This window comes from Rhinichthys klamathensis, unplaced genomic scaffold (assembly GCF_029890125.1).
Source record: "Rhinichthys klamathensis goyatoka isolate OS25496 unplaced genomic scaffold, OSU_Roscu_1.1 h1tg000092l_1, whole genome shotgun sequence".
Classification (NCBI taxonomy): Eukaryota; Metazoa; Chordata; class Actinopteri; order Cypriniformes; family Leuciscidae; genus Rhinichthys; species Rhinichthys klamathensis.
The window spans coordinates 2,227,089-2,250,948 of NW_026606631.1; the positions used below are offsets into that span (position 1 = coordinate 2,227,089).

Consider the following 23,860-nt stretch of genomic DNA (forward strand, 5'->3'; position numbering starts at 1 on the left):
AAAATGTGGTGTCATTCACTAAATCATTTATTATATATACTACCGTTTATTTTTCATGCTTCACTCCCACAGTCTGTGGAAAGCAGAGCCAGCCACCAATCATTCAAACTGTTATTTATAGCACTTCTCAACGGAGTCATATAGTTGATGTGTAAATTGAGACTCTTCCTTTGGACATGGCCCCAAAGCACGCTCAACTCTGACCCTGAGCCAAGGCCACTGTAAAGATGAACTTGGCAAAGTCACACACACATCCACAGACATGAGCAGAAGATGGAACTGGCAAGCCTTTGCTGCCATTCTGGAAAAAAAAACTTTCTATGTCCAAATCTGAACATTAATCAAAATAAATAAAGCTGATGGGTGAAAGGAAAATGGCGGCAACCAGTAGTCAGCTGATAGGTGAAGCCGTCTAGTGGTTATGTGATTATTGGAGAAGAGTGAACAGCAAAGGTGAGGTTCCCACAGCCTTATCCAATGACCAGCGCCCTGCCAGCAGAATCCTGAGGTGCAAAAGGGCTGACTTACAGAATCTGAGCCAGTCGCAACTAATCTTCAAGGCATTTAGGCTATTGGCCGCTTCGACACATCGGTGCTTTACTATCAGAAGTTCTTTCTCTACGAGTTTTCTGGGAAAGCTAGGGATAGATAGACAGACAGACAGATGATAGACACTGTAGATTGACAGATTTTTGTGATTTGTGTAGCATTTTTTGGACAATACATAATTCCCATACTTTTTTGTTCCCTTTTGAAGTAACTCCACGTTGCATCTGACATTGACGCTATGGGGATCGCCTCAGCGTGACTGTGTCTCAAACATGTGTGCAACTATCCCAGTCCTGATTGGCGCAACATTACCCTGCGACCCTTCCACTGAGGGGTGGAAATGGAGGTCGCAAATGGAGCTTGCGGAGGAGTGTGAGATGGGATCAGCCCTTTCTTGGCTCTCACCCACGGGTTCCAGTGATTTCACTTGAGATGCAGAAGCCTGCGATCATGGATATCGTGAGCATCGAGGCAAGGGATTTAGAGGACTCGCCACCTCTTTCCCCTGCTTACGAGGAGCTGGTGGAGGTTATCACTCAGGCCATAGCTAAATTAAACATCGATTGGCGGGCCGAGAAGCAGGAAGCATGTCGCAAGAGTGAACTGGACGAGTATACTTGCCTAGCAAAGCTCAATTGTTGAGGCCTGCTCTTCTTTTCAGATCTACACAACGAGGTGTGGAGGTCTTGGAGCAAGCCATTAGTTTCTGCCCAGTATATTTGCGTCACTGAGATGTGTGCCCTCTCTACGGGGGGGTTCTACCAGATTTGGTCCTTGCCACTGCTGGGGCAAGTTCCTCGAGGGCTGCTCAACTCGAGGTTTGAGGAGAGGCATCATCTCTCTTGGCACATAAACTGCCTGGAGAAGATGGCTATTTCTACCTTTGAAGTACTTCCTCCCAGATCTCAGGCTATAATGTTCTTGTCCGTCCAGACAACCCATCGGTAGTCTCATACATAAATCATCAGGGGGGTCTGTGGTCACATCCTCTTTGCAGACTGGTGCACCAGAACTTTTTGCGGTCTCAGGGCAAGCTGGTCTCCCAGAGAGCAGATTACATCCCTGGGTACCTGAATCAGGGAGCACCATTTAATAACCTGTTTCATATGGGGCCTGCAGTTCACGTGAGATTTCCGGCCTGGGATTTGGCCGTGGTGCTAGAAGGGTTGTCCCTGGCACCCTTCGAGGCCCTGGACTCAGTATCAGACACATTCCTTACACTAAAAATGGTGTTTCTCTTGGTGTTTATGGTAGGAGATTTTCAGGCTCTGTCAGTTGCCTCCTTCTGCCTAGAGTTTGCCCAGGGTAGGGTCAAAGCCATCTTACCCTAGCCATCTTACACTTTTGGTATGTGCCTAACGTACCTACGATCTTGCATTATATGTTCTTGCAGGCCTGTCATCTTCATCCTTTTGTGTCGGCGGACCAAAAAAGCTTCAATCTGATTTGCCCAGTAAGGGCTCTTGAGACTTACGTCCACCGGACTACCCAGTGGCGTAAGACTGACCAGCTGCTGGTTTGCTTTGGGTTCACCCGATTTTCCTTCACATCTGCTTGTGAGAGCCCACGCTAACAGGAGTATGGCGGCTTCTAAAGCTTTATTGTCAGAAGTCTCACTTCAAGAAGTATGTGATGCTGCGGGCTGGTCTTCCCCGCACACTTTTATTTTTTACAGCCTGGATCTGGACTACATGCCAGGGTCACAAATGTTTTAGTCCCAAGCTGTGCTCTTAATGACTTCACACTAGGACAGGCATTCATCAGTATGGCGCAGTGGGTATTTTGTTCCCAATCGCATCAATGTCAGACGCAGCGTGGAGTTCCCTCAAAAGGGAACGTCTCAGGCCTGCATGCCTGTGAGTGGCTTGCTTCAGCCATTCAGAAGCTAAGACTATTTTTTTTCTGGGAATCCTTTACAGCTTCCACTATAAAGTCTTGTCTATTGTTATAAGGGTATTTAAGAATGAATAGGTGTGCCCATACTTTACTTTGGTGTACATGCATATGTATTAATCATATTTGTGGTGTAGTAGGCTATTCAAATATTTATTTGAACTCATTTTAAATGGTTGTATTCAAAAACTGTGAGTTGGGATGATGATTTTTGATGTTGCATGATAAATTAAGTAGGCTTGTTTTTAAAAGGCTTGTTTTTTAAATCAGGATTAGAATTCACCTTTATTGGTCAAGTTACATTTACAAAGAAAATGACTTGGTGGTGTGCTCCAAATAAATATGCTATATACTCACAACAAACATTTCACACAATATCAAATATTTGCACATATGATCAATGGTATACAGTAGGGCTCTTTGTAACAGACTACATTTTCCCATGATCCTCTGTGGAACCTGATCACGCACACCTGCACACCTGAGCAATCAGCTTGGTGAAATTAACACATGTGAAAACATGATGACTGTGGGTTAGTGAGCAATCAGCTTGGTGAAATTAACACATGTGAAAACATGATGACTGTGGGTTAGTGAGCAATCAGCTTGGTGAAATTAAAGGTATATATCTTCATGTCTGTGACTAGTGTTTACCAAGCTTGATGACTGATGATCCAAAAATAAGTTGAATATTAAAAAGAACAGCTGAGAGTTCACAAATTAAAAATGTTGTTTAAATTATTACTGCCTTTAGTTATTATTTTTGAATAAATGTAAAAATGATTAAAAACACTAACTTGATGAGATTTATACTTGGTTTTGATAAATAGAGCAATAATAACATTGTTAATGTAAAAATACAAAATAGAATTCCTCATTTCAGACACCACTGCACGCGACTGCTATACATTCCTACTGTTGCTAGCGGGATCTACCACCTGTACACTGGCACAATATATGGACTATGCTCTGTGGTCGAGTGGCTCACCATTCACTGTTAGCGAGATGGAAGAAGAAGACATTTAGCCGCAACCTCCTCACCCCACGACCACCATACAGTCATCATCGATCCTCGTTCCAGTGACCCCACCTGCCTGGGAACTCCTCCCCTTTCCTTTCCCACTCCTCTTCACGCCAGCCATGGACCCACAGCCAGTGCCTATGCCCGCCAAGGACCCAAAGCCAGAGCCCACCACAGACCCAGAGCCAAAGCCAGCCGAGTCTGACCAGGTGTGTAAGCCGGCCCCAATGATCCTGGAGCTCAAACTTGAGCCATTGTCCGTCCCGGAGCCTAAACCTGTATTCTGAATACCATTGGACACTGAGCATGAGCCCACCACACACATGGAGCCAGGGCCTGCTACTGTTGGTCTCGTTCAATCTCCTGACTCATTCGCCTACTACACGGGTCCTGCCTGGCTTCCAAGCTCCTTCACCCACTCCACTAGTTCCACCCAGCCCCAAGACTCCTTTGTCGCCGCTGGTTCCGCCCAGCCACAAGTCTCATTTTTCACCCAGCCTCCCACTGGGCGAAACATTGCTCTGGCTTCATGCTCCTTGGCCCCGCCTTAGCTGGTCCCATCAAGTCCTCCTCCTCTGGCCTGGCTTCCCGGCTCTGCCTTGGGCTTTCCGTATACCAGCATTGCCTAGGTGCGCAGATCCCCTGGCTCAACCTTGGGCCTCTGAGCCGATGACTCCACCTTGGCCTGTGAATTCTTCAGCTCCACCTTGGCCCGACACTCCCTTGGCAACACCGTGGTCTGTCATCCCTCAGGCTCTGCCGGGCTCCCTCGTCCCTCTGGCGTTGGATTGGTCAGGCATCACCCTGGTTGCACCATGGACTTCCAGTGCCTCCGGCTACACCTCTTCTCTCCACCCCTCCGGCTCCACCAGGCTCCTCCTTTCCTTCTGGCTCCATCATTGTCCTCAATCCACCGGCTATGCCACGGTATGGTAAGCCCTGTCTCCACTTCAGTCCTGCGAGCCTGCAGTTCCGCCATGGCCCTCCAGTCCAGCGGTGTCACACTGGGTCTTCCTCTACTCAGCTCCACCTGGATCTCCACCTCTCCCGGCTTCACCTCAGTCAGTCGTAATCCTGGCTCCTCTGCTCATTGGTTCCACCATGGGCATTCATCCTAATGGCTCTGCTTTTGGAGCCACTGTACATCAGGATTACAGGATTACTGTCAAGGACACAGTACACTCTATCTTTGATATCCACACCAAGTAATTTCCAGGTCAACCTCTTAGTCATCTCTGTGTATCTGTGCCTTCTCCTGGTGACCTCCTCTGTGCTCCTTGTCTTGTCTGCCCCCGTTGTTATGGTAGCACAGGGAAGAGGAGAGGATCTAGTTGCAGAAACAAACTTTTTTTTGGAAAGACAGTGACTGACACAAGACAACTGAAACACAGGTGTATATATACACATGACTACAAGAGGCTAACAAGACATAGGTGCAGGTAATAAAGACACAGGTTTGGGAGTCCTAGAACACACAAAACACAAGGGAAATCATGACACCTGTGTGCTCCAATCTCCGCCTGCAACAGGTAAGATTCAAATTTTCATTCTGTTTGGTCATACCATGATATGCCATCCAAGTCACTAGTCATGTGCCTTCTGTTAATCCTAAAATTGGCTCAACAAACTCACCATTGTTCCTGTATTCACATCCCTGTGTCTGTGTATACCCTTACACTATTTTTGACTGAATTTATTAAACTATTAAAAAATTGTTTTAAAAATTATAAATTAATAGAGATTGTAATAATTTTTGGCATACAGAAACTATGCCAGTAAGTTTAATTTATTGTGAGAATTATGTTTTATTAATAATCAGAAACGTAGTTTTGTTTGTCTATATTTTGTCCACTAAATTCATTGTGGTGAAATTGATATGCGGCAAGACATAAACAGAAAATACTTCATTTGAAATATGATTCTTTTTTTAATATATATATATATATATATATATATATATATATATATATATATATATATATATATATATATTATTGTTGTGCATACATTCAAGAAGTAATGAAAAAATTGCAATAATTATGAATGGTTACACCTCTGTGCACCTCTGGGATATCATTAAAAAAAATGTTTGTTGTCAAGAATGGTATCAGTGTTATTAAACGTATGAGAATAAATTACTTGGCACGGGTTTTAAACTAAAATACGTCTTTTTATAATTTGAGAGATCTTTATTTGTCATTGCCACATCCTTAGAATGCACAAAATACAATAAACACAAACAATATAATATACATGATATACAATTCATAGCAACACAAATGTACAATACACATACGATGCAATGCATGGTGCGTAATGATGCAGATGGAGCGGTACTGAAGTGAGGAGAATACAATTAAACCTTTAAACAATAATGCATATTTTCAGCTTTCCTCTGGTGAAAATTAGACCAAAAGTGTGGGAGTAATCGCCTACTTGGTGCACCTGCTGAAACATTGTGCGCAAGGTTGATGCGTGTTTCTTGCGCTTATGCATATGCGAGTAAATCACTCTGCACGCGCGTCTCCAAAATGCCAAGAGCGTGGACTCAGACTGAGAATGGGTGATTCATCACACACTGCGCTCTGTCCGGCCCCTGATCAGGGGCCCCGCTAATCGCAAAGCTCGCCTAATCACTTTCTCTTTTACCTTTCTGAAGAAGCAGTATGGAGTTACGTCACACCAGCGCGCAAAAGTGCCGGCCAAGCAAATAAGCCGCTGAGGAGCTATTTGTAGGCATTGCTGCCAAACCCGGGTAAGGCTACTCACTCTTCTGCGATCAATGCTTTAAACTTGCTATTGCACTAGAAGCAGCATGCATTACATTTCTGATTTATTCTGGAATGATTCTGTTTGGAGAACTTGACCTGGATCCGTTGATGACCGGCGGCCGGTGCGCGCAACAACGCAATTAGATCCAATTCAAAAAATCACATTCACAGACAATCGAACGCGTTACCGTGAAGGACCGGGACATGATGACGATTCTGCATGTTTTAGCAGCGAGATTGTTACTTTTTATCATCACTTTCGATTAGATTTTTTTCTTTCTTTCTGAAATCACCATGCCACACACTCGCAACAGGAACCCAAGTCCAATCCCAGAGGTGACATGGGACACGGGGTTGAAAGAGATGAACGAGACCTGGAAAGGGGCTATTGCATGCTTGGGAGTTGCTATCTTTTTTGTCATGACAATTGGGATCATTTATTGGCAAGTTGTGGATCAGCCCAACAAGAACTGGATCCTTAAGGGGAGCTTTAGTGGGCTCATTTGGGAGAGAAGGACGCAAACTCTGGTCATACAGACACTGACTGAGGACAAGACTTTTGCGGAGATAGACGTGGAGAACGTGGGGAACACTGACATCGAGGTTCCGTTCGTGAGGAATATGTGCTGGCTTAACAAAACCGAGTTCTGCTACACTTGGGATTCGGTCGCAGAGGTGAAGATATCTTTGGAATCAGAGGAGGACTCGGATACTGAGTGCTACAGTGTAACCTGGACTCCAATTCACTGCCATGTGGATCTGAAGGTAAAATATCATTAGAAATTTACTCTTGAAAGTATAGGTTATTTTACAGAACCAAAAGTTTTTTTTTTTTTTTTTTTTTTTATAGCCTGATGTCTTTGAAAATCCTTTTAAAGTCCCACAAAAATAACTTGCATTATTTTTCAAAAACAAATCGTATTTGTTACCCCCACACCTATAACATGATTTGAAGAAGCTTAACATCAAGAACTTTTACTCAAAAATATATAAGAACTACCAAACCAAAAAAACAGGTAAAATTGTAAAACTGTGAGAGTTGTGCTTGTATAAGTGATTTTCAGGGGGTTTTTTTTGGGGCTTTTAAAAAAGTTCGATAGGACATTTCTCGCACGGAAACCAAACAGAGTTATAGCTAAACGTCATTTTAAAGTCTGTTAAACAAAACACTACATTTTTGTGAAATATTTGTAATATGCAAATTAAAAAACTAATAATGAAAATTTCACAATAATGAAAAAGTATTAGATTATCGCTATAATGTTCGCTATAGTTGCTATGGTTACCTCCGGAATCATCGCCCGATGAAAATACGCGCCATGACTAACTTGTAATCTAATTTTTGTGGATACTAAAATGTTACAAATTCAATACCAACATAGGGCTAATCCATCATTCTCCAAATTGCTTTATCCTCCACATAATTAGGCCTATGTAAAATGTCTACTTTTAAGACCTCCATCTTTTTGTTTTGACTTCCTTTCAAGTATTAATTATAAAGTGGGTCAGACCCCCTTAATATACAAATAATTATTAAGTGGTTTCTTGTTTCACAGTGTTGAATAAGAATATAGCTAACGTCTGAATATGTTTACTTGCAGCATTTATCTTTATTTAACTTTTTTAAAATATATTATTTAATTATGGGCTTTTGTGTGATTTTTGTGTACAATTGGCTCTCTTTTTTTATATATATAGTTATATTGTTATTAATGCTGTCAAATCATATAATATTATGTGTGTGTACATTCATATATACATACACATATAAACACATACATACACATTATATAAACACAAACTTTTATGTTAGATGTAATTAATCGCGATTAATCGATTTGACACCACTTCATAAATAATAAAAAACATATTTACATTAAATGATAAAAAAAAAAAATTGATTAATAGAAGCATATTTGCTTTGCCTACCTGTATGCATATTTAAAGCAGGGTTTAAAGTTCACCAGACTGAAACGGCCACAAAGATAACGTACAATGTTCCATACATTTCACAGATATCCGACAAGAAAAGGACTTTCTTTGTTCAGCAAGGACCTAAAGCAGTTCGGAAGTTTTCTAGTTTAATCCCTTCATTTTGTACATTTCATACCTCAGTAATGCTCTGTCATGTGTTATTTCAGATTTAAGCCTAAGAACACATTGTTCAGTCCAATCCTTTGACTTTTAGATGTTCTGCACCTGTTTTTATGTGTTATGAGAGCCTAAAGCTTCTCAGCTAGATATGCATGTCCAGATTTTGCTCACTGATGAAGACCTTATTCAATCTATATGAAGGAACTCGATCAGTAAATGTATTGGTACTTTCACATGCAATAAATGATCAAGCTTTGGTATAAAGATGGACCATGATACATTTTAAGGATAGTTATCCTCTCTCTCTCTCTCTCTCTCTCAGGACTGTTTTTCCATGGTGAATATTTCGTGGTACGGAGGAGCCAGTGTCCATGCGCTCAACTGGCCCATAAACGATGCCAACATTTCCATGCAGCCCTTCACAGTCAGCGACCTTAGGGACAACCCTTCTGGCTTCGGATCAGTTTTAGAGCGCTACTTCCTGGGATCCTCAGGTAAGCAAAGAGGAGCTCTGCGTCATTAACCTCCTCAACCAAATTTGGCCACCCTGTACTTTCACACATTGTTGACCAGACCAAACATGTATTTACTCGGGACTACGTACACATTTCAAAACAGCCTCGGACCTACTGTACATAGAGCGTAACACAATACGGATGGTTACTTCTGCTTGGTGAAAGATTGCAAAACAAAGGACATCGTATTTGAGTCTGAACCCATTGGTATTTGTCAGCAGATGTCTGATGTTTATATAGAGAGTTAATTAAGCAAACAATCTCAGAGGCAGATTTAAATAACCATTGTGTTTATGTCTGGCTGTTATTTTGATTGGAGGCAGGGTGGAGGACGTGTACAGACAGATGCAGTGAATTCAAACATTATTCCACATTTTTTACATTTTAGTGTTGTAGATTTATTTCACACCAAAAAAGTACTGTCACGACAACGTCAATTTTCAGATTTTTTTTTAAAATACGAATAATAATATTCATATTTATAATATTAATAAACACATTTTCATATTCATTCAGTATATTTAATAATTCTTGAGATCCTTATTTGGCAAAATTATTGAGCATGTTTTTAAATCTGCAGTTCCGTAGCTAAATGTATTATTATTTTTTAATTGTGTAAGTTATGGTGTACTCTGGTTCGTGATGAAATGACTTTTATGAACAATTGCTCATAAGTTACGGGTTTGAATAAGTTTTAATGAATCCTTCACTGAACTCATTGAATCTGTAAGAGTTTCTCGAAATTAAGCATGTTTTGTGTTTTAAGAATTGGGAAACGTAAATCATAGGGGTGTAATGATACCCACATGTCACAATTCGATACATATCAAGATACTGAACTCGGCATACAACATTATTGCGATACTCCAAGACATATGGTAAAATGTTAACAAAAATGTTCTGTTGATTAAAATGGTAAATTTGGTATTACATTGTGGGTGTAAATGAACAGGCTTGGACTTGGTGCTGGAAACCCAAAGCAAAGGACAATAGTGACACCAGAATAACAATATTCATGATTCTGAAGCTGAAAACAGAATTATTTTAGACGAATATGCTTGCACTCTGTTACTGACGAGATATACTTAAAATAATGTTTGACACTTTTTACTGGTAACATTAGACATTTGGCATTATCAGGACCCACAAATATTCCCCCATTGCATTATTATACATTATATTCAACATATAGCCTATAGCAGTTTAATGTAGTACTGACAATAAAACTCTGAAAACTTGAATTTTTTTCTCACACAGTAATTTTTATTTTGGGTTAACTATGCACAATACATATTGTCATATACAGTATTGTGACACGACATATTGTTACACCCCTAGTAAATCTCATCGGTTGCTGATATGTTCAATTATTACACGGCTCTGTGGAATACTTGATTCTGATTGGTCAATCGCGCCATCCAGCGGTATGTTATTCCACGATAACATCCACTGAAAACAGATAACGCAGGCTCATCCGGGTTACTGAAGTCAGCAGCGCTATACGCTTGCTAGGAGGTGGTTTTTCTTCGTCAAAGTTTTGCTTTTGGTGAGCTAATACAATATTTAAACTAATAAAATATTTAATTATGCCTTCCAGTATCGTAGCCTCTGCTTCGGGTCGGGGTCCTGATCACCCTGTCGGTGTTTATTCTGAGATAACAACCGGTTTGATGTACATTATCCCTTACTTAACGTCCGGCCAGACGATTCAACCACACGGCAGAAACCAGAACCGCCGTCGACCTCCAGTACAGCACTGCGCCAATGCCTTGAGCTGGAAAAAGCTGTAAAATTCAAGCTTCCCAGATGCATGTCTCATTATTGACATGTGAAGGAAGTTTGAAACCACCACGGCTCTTCCTAGAATTGACCATGTGGCTAAATGTGGTATTCTAAGAATCTGTAAGGTCAAGAAGGTGACGGAGAGCCCCATGGCTCCTCGGGAAGACCTTCAGATTACATGTGTTAAGATAGGAGGTCCTATCACTAACCATCACTACAACACTTCGTCAATCACTTTAGGATGAAGGAGTTCCCAAACTGTCTTCTGTAAAATGGCTGTCCCAGGTCCATGAGTTGAATAAAAAAAAATGAAATAAAACATTTGCAATTGACACAGAACATCAATGTTGAATCCATCCACTTTGAACAATGAATTAAATGATTCTTGAGCTATATATTATGCATCTGTTGCTCAGGATTGAAATGGATGTCAAATGAGACCCCCGAATGAGTCATCTGTATTTGTTCTTTTATTGTTTTTTTATTATTCTTTAAAAAAAGAATTGCCCAAATTTTTTTAAATCCAACTTTCTCATTTCCTGATCAAATTGCCTCTTTTTGTCCCGTCACCTCTTATACTATACCAATAAAATGGTAGAGGTGCCAACAAATTTAATACGTTTTTTAATCATAAACATTATGCCAGATTTAGTAGAGCATTTGGAGTATATTTAAAATTCACAAGCATTGTACTATTAGTGTACATACACTATACGTGTTGTAGTATATGTGAGCATGATAGTCATTGTAGGTCTAGAAAGTGTCATCATTATCAGAAGCCACGTTTCCATTACAGATTTGCGCAAAACTTTTGCGATATTTTCTAAATGTCAATAAAAAACGATTGCGAAATTACCACGTTTCCTATAACCGATGTTATGTGACTTTTTGTCCTCTCATGATAAGTCATTCCAACAATGATGACATCAGGTTGGTAGGTTTACTTATATCCCAGCCACCGCACTAGTTTTATTTATAATCGAAGGATCGCGTGTTATTCAAGCTTTAATGGCAAGGAAAGGCCCTTATACTTGGCAGCGGCACGTATAAGGTATCTCTGGGTGTTCCTCTCTCATATCTGCTTCAAGGTCTTAATTGTGCCATTTCTTAGTGGTTTAGAATCCAGTATTCCCGTAATTCTTTTGTCTTTTGTCTCTTTTCGTCTTCTGTCCAAACACACCTCGCCCTCTTCAGGTGACCTTTAAATTGCGCAAAAACTGTTTCCATTGCAGTTTTGCGAAATATTCCTTTTTCGAACTGCCTGAAAAACCTCCTCATGCGAGCGTAAAAACTCTTTTGCGATATATGAGAGTTTTTGTGAAATTGACGTGTTTCCATTGGGCGTATTTTCAATTCGCAATTTTAATTTGCGCATTTGAAGGGTAATGGAAACACGGCTAGTGACATACAGTTTGCAACAAGCCCAAGATTTGTTTCAAAATGACTGCTGGTAAAAACAACCAAACAAAACATAGCGAAACTAAATAAAACAAAACAAAATACAAACAGTGGATTCCAATTTGTAGCGGTTCCACCTTGGAGCTTGCAGTTTACTGCCGGTAAAACCAACAAAACACAGGCTATTTATAGTAGTAATCAATGTTGGGGAAGTTACTTTTAAAAGTAATGTGCTACAAATATTGTGTTACTCCCTAAAAATCTAATTGGTTTACTTAGTTTTTATGGAAACCAATGCGTTACATTATATTTGTGTTACTTTTTTCCTCACCTGGACTGGGTTTGCTCTATTTTGCAAAGGTAAAGGACCTTTCAGTGCTGTATACGCAGGTCTTGAGCCCCTGCCTTTTTAATTGCTAATAAAGTGCGATTGCTCCCCATTTCTCTCAACATTGGGAGATTAGAGCTATCAGTCAATACGTGGGAAAAACAATGTACTTATTTGAAAAAGTAACTCAGATATTTCGTTTACTGGTTACTTGAAAAAAGTAATCTGATTACGTAACTCGCATTACTTGTAATGCATTACCCCCAACACGTTGCCCAACACTAGTGGTATACAGCTGCCACCTTTACTCACATTCATGGTGCAAACATACCACTTTTTGGATTTCTGGTTTGATAAATGTTCATTAATGGCTAGTAATGTCTTCGAAGGGGCGTTGCGATGACCCCTCGTGCTCCGGACCACCAGACGTGCCACGAGAGGCTTGTTTAGGTGGGCAGCTGGTCTCTAAACATGGTTACCACTCAAAGCCGAGACACCCTCACACTCACACAGCGCCTCGTCACCCGCACACAATCCGGCAATTAATAACCCGACTTACTCAACACAGTCACGCTGCTTTTTTCGTGCGGGCGCATTGTTTGCACCCTCATCGGTGTCTTCCATGTTTCGCGTGTGAGCTTTCGGCAGCTGAAAGGTGAAAGTGGTAATCTGCGTCCCAGACGGCTGAACAGAATTAGATTAAAGCGAAAGGGCATGTCGTCAGCTAAGGACATAATATTCATCATGTGATATAAACAAAGGCCTTTTATGATTTTCCTAGATCATTGTTTGCACAGGCCCGCAAAGAGTTATGTAACGGCGTGAGCAGTTCAACCGAAACAGTCGTATGATTTTAATCCCTTTTCCACCTCGCTTAGAGGACGGCCTTGATTTCGGAGAGACCTCTCAAACCCCTCTGTAATCGGCTCACTTTTGAGACAGAAATGTTGAGCTTCCTGCCAATGCAGCTGTCTTGCGTTGCCAAGCAACCACAGACATATCATGGTATATAATGCCCAGTGGCATAACAATGACAGTCATGTTGGCTCAGATTCGTAAGGCGACCCGGCAGCTGCCTGCGGTCGCGGCTCTCGCCTTCTATTGGTCGGCGATGTGTTGATAATGGACATAATTGTTTTTCCTGAGTTGCCGCTCTGCAGTCAAAAGGCATGTTGTTATTCAGGCCTGTAAAACGAGCCCCCGGTGACCCGGGGCAAACCCAAAGGTAAACTTTTCAGCGCTGTATATTTACATTTAGGCCTTGAAATCGGATAGTGGTTTTAAACCGATTGGTGATGTGGGGATTCGGTCATGCGACGTCTGTCAAATAGCTTTGTCCACTTTGTTGATGAGAGACATTATTGATGTGTCCAGGCAAGTTATGTCCGGTCCAAAATGATGACTGAATCATCTCTTAAAGAGACGGTGACATATTTAGATTGTGCTAGTCTCCAAATTATGATTGTCCCTCTGTGTCCACGTGTGTTAGCTGTGTGTTTCTACGCCAATTCATGGTTGACCCTTAAGAAAAAGACGTTTATTCAAGTGTGCTGTTATTATACTTCTTTTAAAATAAAAATAAGAAGGTTTTCTTTCAGTCTATTTTTTATGTACTTCTCAGAAATATATTTAAAATTTCACTTAAGTATACTTGACAGAAAAGTTTATTTGGCCTACACTTGTCTTAATCTTTGATTGAGATATACTTGAGTATAATCAAGTGGTCTAAGTATGCTTGTAGTAGTTGAGTTTACTCTTTTGATTGAGTAGCCTACTAAATACTTTTTTTTCTGTCTTATAAACTTACATTGTTTGAAAAAATTGATTTATCTAAAAAAACAGATATGTTCCTAATAAAATCTTAATTTTTGTGCAGGCTCGCTGGTAGATAGGAATTTACTTCAAATCTTCTTTAACTCTTTCCCCGCCATTGACCAAATTTTCCGGCTATCCGTGTTTTCACTGTTATACGGTAGGGGGCGCTGTTACACATCTTCTCTCTGGATCAAAACACAGGTGAAGAAGAAGCAGAAACAAGTGATAGAAGATTGCTTACGCATATGTAAAATAACGTGATCATCAAACATTAAACAGCATATAAGTTCAAAACTGCCAAACGTTACTGAATGTCGACCCAGGAAAGGTTAACATCTGTGAAACTTTAGGGGTGTTGATGGACTCGATCTGTGTTTTAGATCATAGTTCTACCTGAAAGACTCGGGAGATAAAATGATATAACAAGCGTATATTTATTAACAGCTCGGCATCTCAGACAAATCTGCGAACTCAGACAAATGTAAGTACCAATCTTTTATAGTGTTAGCACGATTGGTTAGAAGTGAGGTAATACGTGACGCACTGATTGAGTCTTCCTAGCAGAACTTACGCTAAAGCTTTCATTTCTGAATCCCATCTGGACGCAGTCCTTGACAAAAATGCTTTTTTCACAGCTTTTTGTTTAAAAATTAGCTTTTTTTTATGACACTTAGAGTCAAGTCAAGTCATCCTCATTCGAAGCAGCTTTACAGAGATAAACATAATATGATTTAAGGTAACAGAGATTGGTTTGGTTTTATAGCGGTTCTTGAATAATGTTATTTTCCAGCTAAAGCTAGTTTTGATTGATTCACTTCCAGTGAAATGATCATTTGTTATTAAATTAGGGGCCGCTAAGACGACACCGTTCTCTCTAAAGACTGTAAACTGAACCTGTGGTAAACGCTTATGGCGTTCACATGCGCATTAAGAATTGATTCTATAGTTATGTGCGTTTGCTATAGTTACTATATTTTGCGTTTGTTATAGTTTGCTATAGTTACTTACATTCAAGTGTTGATAACAAAGGATGCATGAAGCTTGAATAAAATGTTTTTTAAAATGGAAAGAGTTAAAGTACAGTTAAAGGTATATTTCAAGTATAGCCTACTGTATAAATAGCAACTTTGTAGTATATTCAAAGTGAAAAAAAAAAAATATATATATATATATATATATATATATAAATAGTAAACTATAAGTATGATGTTATGTTCACTTAAAGAAATCTTCCAAGTATAAAACTACTAAAATATACTTTACTGAGAGTATACTTCAAAATGTACTTTCATACACTAAAAAATGTGCTACAAGTATTTGACTTGTAAAAGGTCATTATTTTGTAGTGTAGTTGCAACTAGCAACTAAAAAAACGAGTTGTGTACTCAGTTTACTACTGTTATAGTATACTCCCGGTACATTGATATTAGTATACTTACTACATAAATTATACTTCAAGTAGCCTATACAGTATAGTTCATTTCATACTTAAGTAAAGTTCAAATATATATTTTAAGTATACTTCTTTTTTTGTAAGGGGAAATATAAAAATGTAAATGGTAGCTGCAACATATCATTGTTTTCAACAAAATTACACAGTGATTTTGGCAAATCAAAATCAGACATTTGTGAATGATACAATAAAACAGTTTCGATAACATAAGACTTGGGATGCCTAGACTTTTAAATGTAGTTTCGGTTCTCTTGTGCTTGAATGGACACATTCACGCAGAATCTCTGCGAGTATTCTCATAAACACAGTCGCTTATTGCTTATGTAAACAATTGAGAAAGAAAACAGATGCGTATAATCAATCATTATATTGGATCTGAAAGTGACAGCCGCCTAATAACCCTGCTGACTGTCTTTAATGTTAATCAAACAACACAATACAAAGAGTACATCACTTTTTTTTTGAAGCTTTAACAAAGATTATTTCTATTTTAATTTATAGTGTCTACTGTGCAGTTATTTTACATTTGATTATTCAATTTCCATTTTAACTTTGTTCTATTGTATTTATCTATGCTTGTAATTATTTTCTATGCAGATTCACTCCCCTACAAAATCACCCCAATCGTTCTAGAATGATTAATTCTTTCCAAATATAGCTATTCAAATATCTGGTGAAATTGTTTTCATATCGCAATATATATCACAGAAAAACAAAATACAGCAATGTCAGTTTTATTCCAATATTGTGCAGCCCTATCCTTGGGTGTAAATCCATGGGAATTTCAATCTCATTTTATTTTCTGCCAGGTGAACACAAACACAAATGTAAAAATGTATTTGGTGTTTGTAAAAATCACTAACCTTAAGTATGAGCAATAGTGATCCGTGACCTGGAAAACACCAGTAATAAGAAGATTGAAGTAGAGCTGCTCGATTAGTAAAAGTTTACACTGACGTCTATGGTAGCGATCAAAATAGAGTAAATCAGCCTTTGAAAGTAACTTGACACTTCAAATAAAGATTGAATCAATGACATTGTTACACCAGTAGGTGGCGACAAGTGACTGATGAAAGATTTATTTGTCGTTGAATCATTCATTCAAGAGATTTGTTCAAAAACACAGAGTCAAATTACGTAAGTATATGAGCGAGTCGTTGAATCGTTCTTTCAAACCAATTTAAAAAAAAAATTCCAAATGAATTTTTTTTTTTTTAATGGACTGCAGTAATTAACATTTTTGTCAGAACCTCTTGTAAATGACGATATTTTGTAGTTGCCTGTTCAGAATCGTGGGAGAATATTGATCTTTATTTTAAACGAAACAAAAAAATGGTGATTCTCAAATAATCCAGAAGCTCTAGGCTGAAGTCATGTTGAAGATTGGCTATTTTTTTGTCCAGAGTCGGACGCTTTGAGTTTTACCCTTCAAAAGCTTGGAGGCCCCTTTCTTAAGGTGTGTATAACATGGAATCTGCACAGAGGGGAATAAATAACTGTCATTTGCTGACGTTTAAGAGACTTTTGGCCTGAGTTATGAGCAAGGTGGGTTCTACAGAAGTTGAAAAAGAGGGGGAACAGTCTCTTATTTTTAGAATAATTCCCCACGGTAACTACTACCAGCTTTCCTGAAATATTTTCCACTCTGTCTTTAAAGCAAAGATGAATAACAGCATCCCATCGCACTTTTTTCACCTAATATGGCCTGGATGGGAGCAGAGAGTGGAACAATTTTTTAACAATAAATGAATGATTCTTGGAAATGCTTAGTGCTATTTCAAATTATGACAATAAATAATAACAGTGTATCATATAACCTGTTACCTGATAGAAGGATAATTACAGAAAGGATAAAGAAAGAACTGAAAACATGTAGTTCTATTCAGTTTCATCCGTTACCTTGTCTTCCAATTAGAGCTGTGAATTTTGAGTTTGCGCCCTCAAACGCACTTTGTTTGGATTGGAAAAGTTGAACCAAAGCTCTCATTTTTTGACTTAAAGGGACGGGTGACTCAAAAATGAATATTTTGTTGTCTTTTCACCATCATGTTCCAAACCTGTATGATATTATTTCTTCGGTGCAAGTCAAGAATGTTTCAACTGTTTTTGTTAATGCAATGAAAATCAATGGGGTCCAAAACAACATTGCACTCCATTGACTTTCATGATGAAAAAAAATAAATAAAAAAAATCACTGGAAGATTTTTCAAAATATTTTGCATCCTACAGAATCAAGAAAGCTTAAAAGGTTTGGAACAACATGCTGGTGAGTGAATGATGACATAATTTTCATTTTTGAGATGAACTGGCCCTTTAAGAAAACATATGCAAAATCTTATGCTGAAAAGTTTGGCTGTTTTAATTAACTTGGCAAAGTCTATAGCAGGTGCGATACTAAGCAGACCTTACACCCTTACACGCTATTATTTATAAACGCTAGCCGCAACAGCAACCTTCATATCTCTCCAAGTCTAATCTGCAGTGATAAATAGAGGGAACTGGTAAAGTTTGCCAAATAATCTATCTTATTTAAGAGATGTTTCTCTCTGAGTCTCGCAATATAAAAGGGAAAAGGAAACTAACGAGACAATAACTTTTAATGGAGAACAAAATTCCATTCGGAGTCTGTAACTCACTTTTACACAGTACACATATTTTAAACCCCAATGAACGCAAAGGTACAAATGTACAAATGATCATCACCGAATAGTGCACAATGCAACCCATTTAGATACCATTTGTCTAATTAATTGCAGGAACAAGAATAACACACACTTAGTTTAGGTGCTTTATTTAAGCTTTTGAGGCACAAATCCCAAGATGAATAGAAATGTTATATAAAGTATTTACTACACTGAAAAAAATTCAAAGTTATGAATAAAGCAAAATTATTGGAATATGTATTACAAGAAAATACGGTAGCAATTAATGTTGATGGTCCACTTCAGACATTCAATTAACTAAAAGTACACCGTAAACCTGAACTCAAAAAAAATGAGGCAGTTCAATTCAAAGTTTAAGTTAGCAGAACTGGCAGATTTTTAATTGCTCTTAACTTGAAATATTTAAGTAATCTAACTCATACTTTTCACTTAAAATGATCATGTAATATTAACTTATTTTAGTGGTAGACACTTAACTAATTCAGTAAATGCTAACTCGCTAATTTGTAACACAATGTTTTGATAGCATTGCATATAGTAATTGCTGAATGAATACAGCAATATAGAATGTTTAAAATACCTGTTCTCAAACTAAGCTCATGCTCCACTTGTCACCATGATGGTAACCCCCCCAAAAAAACCACATAATAAACTCTTCTAAATTAGCATAGCTTAGCATTAAACACTACTAAATCCCCCACTTCACATTAATCTTGCAAAAAAAAACATTATCCCCCAGTTTCACAGACAAGGATAAGTCTAGTCCCAGACTTAAATGCATGTTTAAACTGTCTCAAATGTCCTAATTGAACTAACGCCTAATCCTGGTTTAATCTATAGCTATGTCTGTAAAACCCGGCCTATATAACACATAGTTTTAGCATTCACTCTCCCTTTCGAGTGTCATGGCAAAGCATGCTGGGAAATAAAAATCCCAGCCCAGTTTCAGTTAAACTTAAGTTTGTCTAAATGAAAAGACAAAACAAATTCATAAAGATCAAATCAATCGAACAATCCAGATTACTTAAAATGTGTCAGTTTTGTGAACTTAAAAGAAAACGAAAGTTCTATCACTGTAAAACCTGATGAGTTAGTTCAACTCAAACCGTTTGAGGAAACCGATTGCCTTAAATCATTCAAGTTTATTAACTCAAACAATTTAAGCTTAAAAAAATATTTGATTTGTGTAAGTAACTTATACTTGGGTATAACTTGGGTAAATAAAGTTAACAGAACTAATTCCATTCAGTTAATATAACTTAAATCTAGTACACTGTAAACCCAAATAAGTTGGCAGAACTCAAAATACTTTTATTAGTATAAACTTAGTTAGCTTTAAAAAGCTAATCTGCTAACATAGTAAATGCTAACATATTAGCAATAGTATGTTATACAGAGACACTTGCTGTATGAGCACAGCAATATATATGGATTATTTGCTCTCAAATCAAGCTGAATGCACCACTTGTCACCATGATGGTAACTATCCTAAAGCCAACATTAACAGAAATTCTTCTAAATTAGCATAACAAAGCATGAATCACTACTAAATCTCACACATAACATTAATCTTACACACAAAAAAACATTATATTACACTTAATTTTAGCATTTACTCTCCCTTTCGAGTGCCATCGGCAAAGCATGCTGGGAAATAGACATCCCAGCTGTTTCAGTTAAACTTAAGTTCGTCTAAATTAAAAGAAATAATTTCATAAAACTCAAAACAATGAAACAGTTCAGTTTACTTCAAATATATCAGTTCTGTGAACTTGAAAGAAAAAGAAAGTGCTAAATACTCATAAAAGTTAATTTGACTGAACTAATTTGTTTAATTTAAGTTTGTCCTACTCAAACCAATTAATTATTTTGAGCATTAGGGTTTACAGTGTACTCATAAAAGTTAGTTTGTTTGGACTCATTTGTTTAATTTAAGTTTACCCAACTCAAACCAATTAATTATTTGGATCGTTGTGGGTTTAGAGCGTAACTTTGCAAGAATAACTAGCCTAGATAATCAATAGACTGTAACAATAAGCATAGTATGCATTATAAAAAAACTACAACTACGACAAGTATAATAAAAATTATTGAGTAATGAGTAATAAATATGAGACACACTTAACGACTAGCCGAAACATTCCAAGACTGAACATTACAGACCCTTTCCAATGACTGGAGCAGATTTTAAACACGACTGTGAACACCGACTGAACGCGCCTCGTGCGTTTGAGCATGATCAGTCATAAGTATATCAAATTACATTCATAATCGGCCTTCCAGTCGTTCAAGTGTGTCGCCGGCTTAACTGATAAGCCTGTTGTACAGATGTTTTTTGTCGTCTGATTGATAGTTTTTTAAGTAAAAGGGCTTTAATATAACTCTACAAACGTCCCCCGGGGTTCGGGGTTCACGTGTTTTTGTTCTGTGAAATCTTTGCTGATTTTTATGAAGGAAACTTAAGAATAACTTCAAGATGAACACTTGTTAGACAAGCAACATGAGGTTCACTTGATTATTCATACATCATTTTATAGATAAATCATGTTAAAAATATAAAACATTAAGGAATACTTATTCGTTTGTCTTTGTCATTGTTTGCATTGCGTTATATGTTTTGTCCCCGAGTTTTTATCAACTAAGCATTTAAATATCATCTTACTGAGACGTTATTGGGAGATATATTGTGTGACAACTGATATTTATGCATTTTGTGTAAGTAGTCTGCCGTACAGTTATACAGATCTGATTGATTGGTTTACATGATAATTTCATCTTACTTTTTGGCCATATAAATATGAGCAAACTCAGTTTGGCTCATATAATGTATGATATATAATATAATACATTATATGAGCCATAAAATCCGGATGCGTCAAATATAATAGTCAACAGAGTATTTTTTTTATATTTTATCTAAAGGTTTAAAAAACCCCGTTCAAAATCCTGATGGATTTTCTTATGGATTTACTAGCTTAAAGCGATAGTCAATGTTGGTAACCAGACAGTTGACGGACCCCATTGACTTCTATAGTGTAGAAAAGAAAATACTATGGAAGTCAGTGGGAACCATAAACTGTTTGGTTACCAACATTCTTCAAAATATCTTCTTTTGTGTTCAAGAAACTCTTACAGGTTTGGAACAACTTGAGGGTGAGTAAATGAGGACAGAATTAGCATTTTTGGGTGAATTAACCCTTTAATGTGATATTTTTAGTGCTGTTCTATAGAGACCCACAGTTTGAAGAATCAATAATTCTTGAATAATAATGAATAATTCTTTCATTCATTTCATAATTCTGAAATGATGTATGTACTGCTTATCGCAGGACAATATTTCTTGAGATGTATTGTTTCGTGGCTTGTTTTGTGAGTTTGGTTAGATGTGCGGGCAGTTGGACGGAAGGACCCGTGTGTGTGTGTGTGTGTCCACACTGGGGTTCATTGACATGGTGGTGAAATCCGAGAAGCGGGAAGAATTCCAGGGAGGGCAGCTACATCTGCGGACATAATTATCTGCTTCACATAATCTCAACTTTTCAGGTGCGGAAAGACATCAGAAGCAGCCCCATAAACCACCCACCTTCTCAAAAAGCTTTGAAAATAGAAATATTCAATTATAAATTCCAATGTTTCCTATTCCAAAAGTCACAGGCCCCAAATTTCCATGATACATCAGGCTGTGAAGGCTGCTTCACTGGGGTAGGTCGAAAGATGGTATTTGGTTTCGTTCATGCTGTGTCTGCCATTCACACAGAGCCCCGAATGGAGTTAACGTGTCATCTGAAATCACCTGACGTCTCCGCAGTGTCTCTTGCATTGAGTATTGAAAACCAAGACTATGCATGTCAACATCACTGTATTGACTCCACATTTCTCTTCAGCATTTTAGTTCCCATGAAATGACTTAATGAGGGAACTTTTCTTTTCTCGTAGACGTATTTCCAATTAAAACAGGAAGTTGTGGCGGGACACCATTCAAAAACGTGTTTTTTTTTAAAAGAAATTAATAATTTTATTCAGCTAGACACATTAAATTGATCAAAAGTGACTGTAAAGACATTTTGTAATGTTACAAAAAAAATATTTCAAATGAATGCTGTGTTTTTTAACTTCAGTTAACCAAAGAATCCTGTTTTCAAAAAAAGAATATACAGTATCGGTCAAAAGTTTGGAAACATTACTATTTTTAATGTCTTCTTCTCACCAAGGCTTCATTTTTTTAAATCAAAAATACAGAAAAAACTGTAATATTGTGAAATATTATTATCATTTTCAAACAATGGTTTAATGTATTCCGGTGTTCAAAGCTGTATTTTCAGCATCATTACTCCAGTCTTCAGTGTCACATGATCCTTCAGAAATCATTTTAATATGATGATTTGCTGCTCAAGAAACATTTCTGATTATTATCAATATTGGAAACAGTTGCGCTGCTTAATATTTTTTTTAACCTGTGATAATTTTTTCAGGATTTTTTGTCGAATAAAAAGTTAAAAAGAACGGTATTTATTCAAAATAGAAATTTTTCCTAACAATATAAATCTTTACTATCACTTTAGCAATTTAACCATCCTTGCTAAATAAAAGTATTAATTTCTTTCAAAAAAAGAAAGAAAGAAAAACGACTGACCCCAAACTATTGAACGGTAGTGTGTATTATTAGAAAAGATTTCTATTTTAAATAAATGCTGCTCTTTTTTTTACTTTTTATTCATCAAAGAATCCTGAAAAAAGTATTACAGGTTATTAAAAAAATATTAAGCAGCACAACTGTTTCCAACATTGATGACAAATCATCATATCAGAATGATTTCTGAAGGATCATGTGACACCGAAGCCTGGAGTAATGATGCTGAAATTCAGCTTTGAAATCACATTCATTTTGATCACATTTCATAATATATTCAAACAAAAAATTGTTCTTTTAATTTGTACTAATATTTCACAATATGACTGTTTTTACTGTGTTTTGATCAAATCAATGCTGCTCAGCAGAAGAGACCTCAGTATTTGATTGGACAAAAATATGTAGACGCCCCTGAGTGCGCGATGATGTCATCAATATTTGTATGTGTGTGTATCTGCTAAAAATCATTTGGTCAACTTTTAGGAGTACACTTGGCATAACAGACGTGGACTAAAAGCAACAAAACTCCTAATTTTGATTGATTGGGGATTTCAAATTTGCAAAGCTGACCATTTAATCCAGTGGTGTTGTGGTGTTTCCTTTAAAGGTGTGTCAGTTCTCGTGGCCCCAAACATCCCACTACATGTAGGAATGGAAAGCAGACAGCACTACTGTTTGCAGACGCCCCCCAGTATGAAGCGCATGCCTCTGGAGTACACCGTGTGTGTCGGACACAACATTAAGGCCGTCCATGAGGAGTCAATGAGCCGGCTCTCCACAGCCAGACGAGAGCTGCCAAACATGGACGTCTTACGGTACTACACAATTAAAAACTCTCTTTCTACCTCTTTTATTGTTTACTTTGAATTTCTAGGGATGAACAATAGCGTTTTCTTTATTATTAGCAGTATCTGTCCAATACTAGAAGCAGACACTTTTCAAAAAATG

At 37.7% G+C, this 23,860-nt stretch overlaps 1 protein-coding gene across 1 annotated transcript in view; it reads left to right on the plus strand.

The window, feature by feature from the left end:
* The first annotated feature begins 6,022 nt into the window (after positions 1-6,022).
* Positions 6,023-23,860, plus strand: part of si:ch211-236l14.4 (SITS-binding protein) — a 34,477-nt gene continuing 16,639 nt past the window's right edge. Inside the window, exons 1-3 of the mRNA XM_056252092.1 lie at positions 6,023-6,999; positions 8,651-8,822; positions 23,520-23,727. Of these exons, the coding sequence (XP_056108067.1) occupies positions 6,529-6,999; positions 8,651-8,822; positions 23,520-23,727 (851 nt within the window). The 5' untranslated portion in view covers positions 6,023-6,528. The remainder of the gene's footprint in view (positions 7,000-8,650; positions 8,823-23,519; positions 23,728-23,860) is intronic.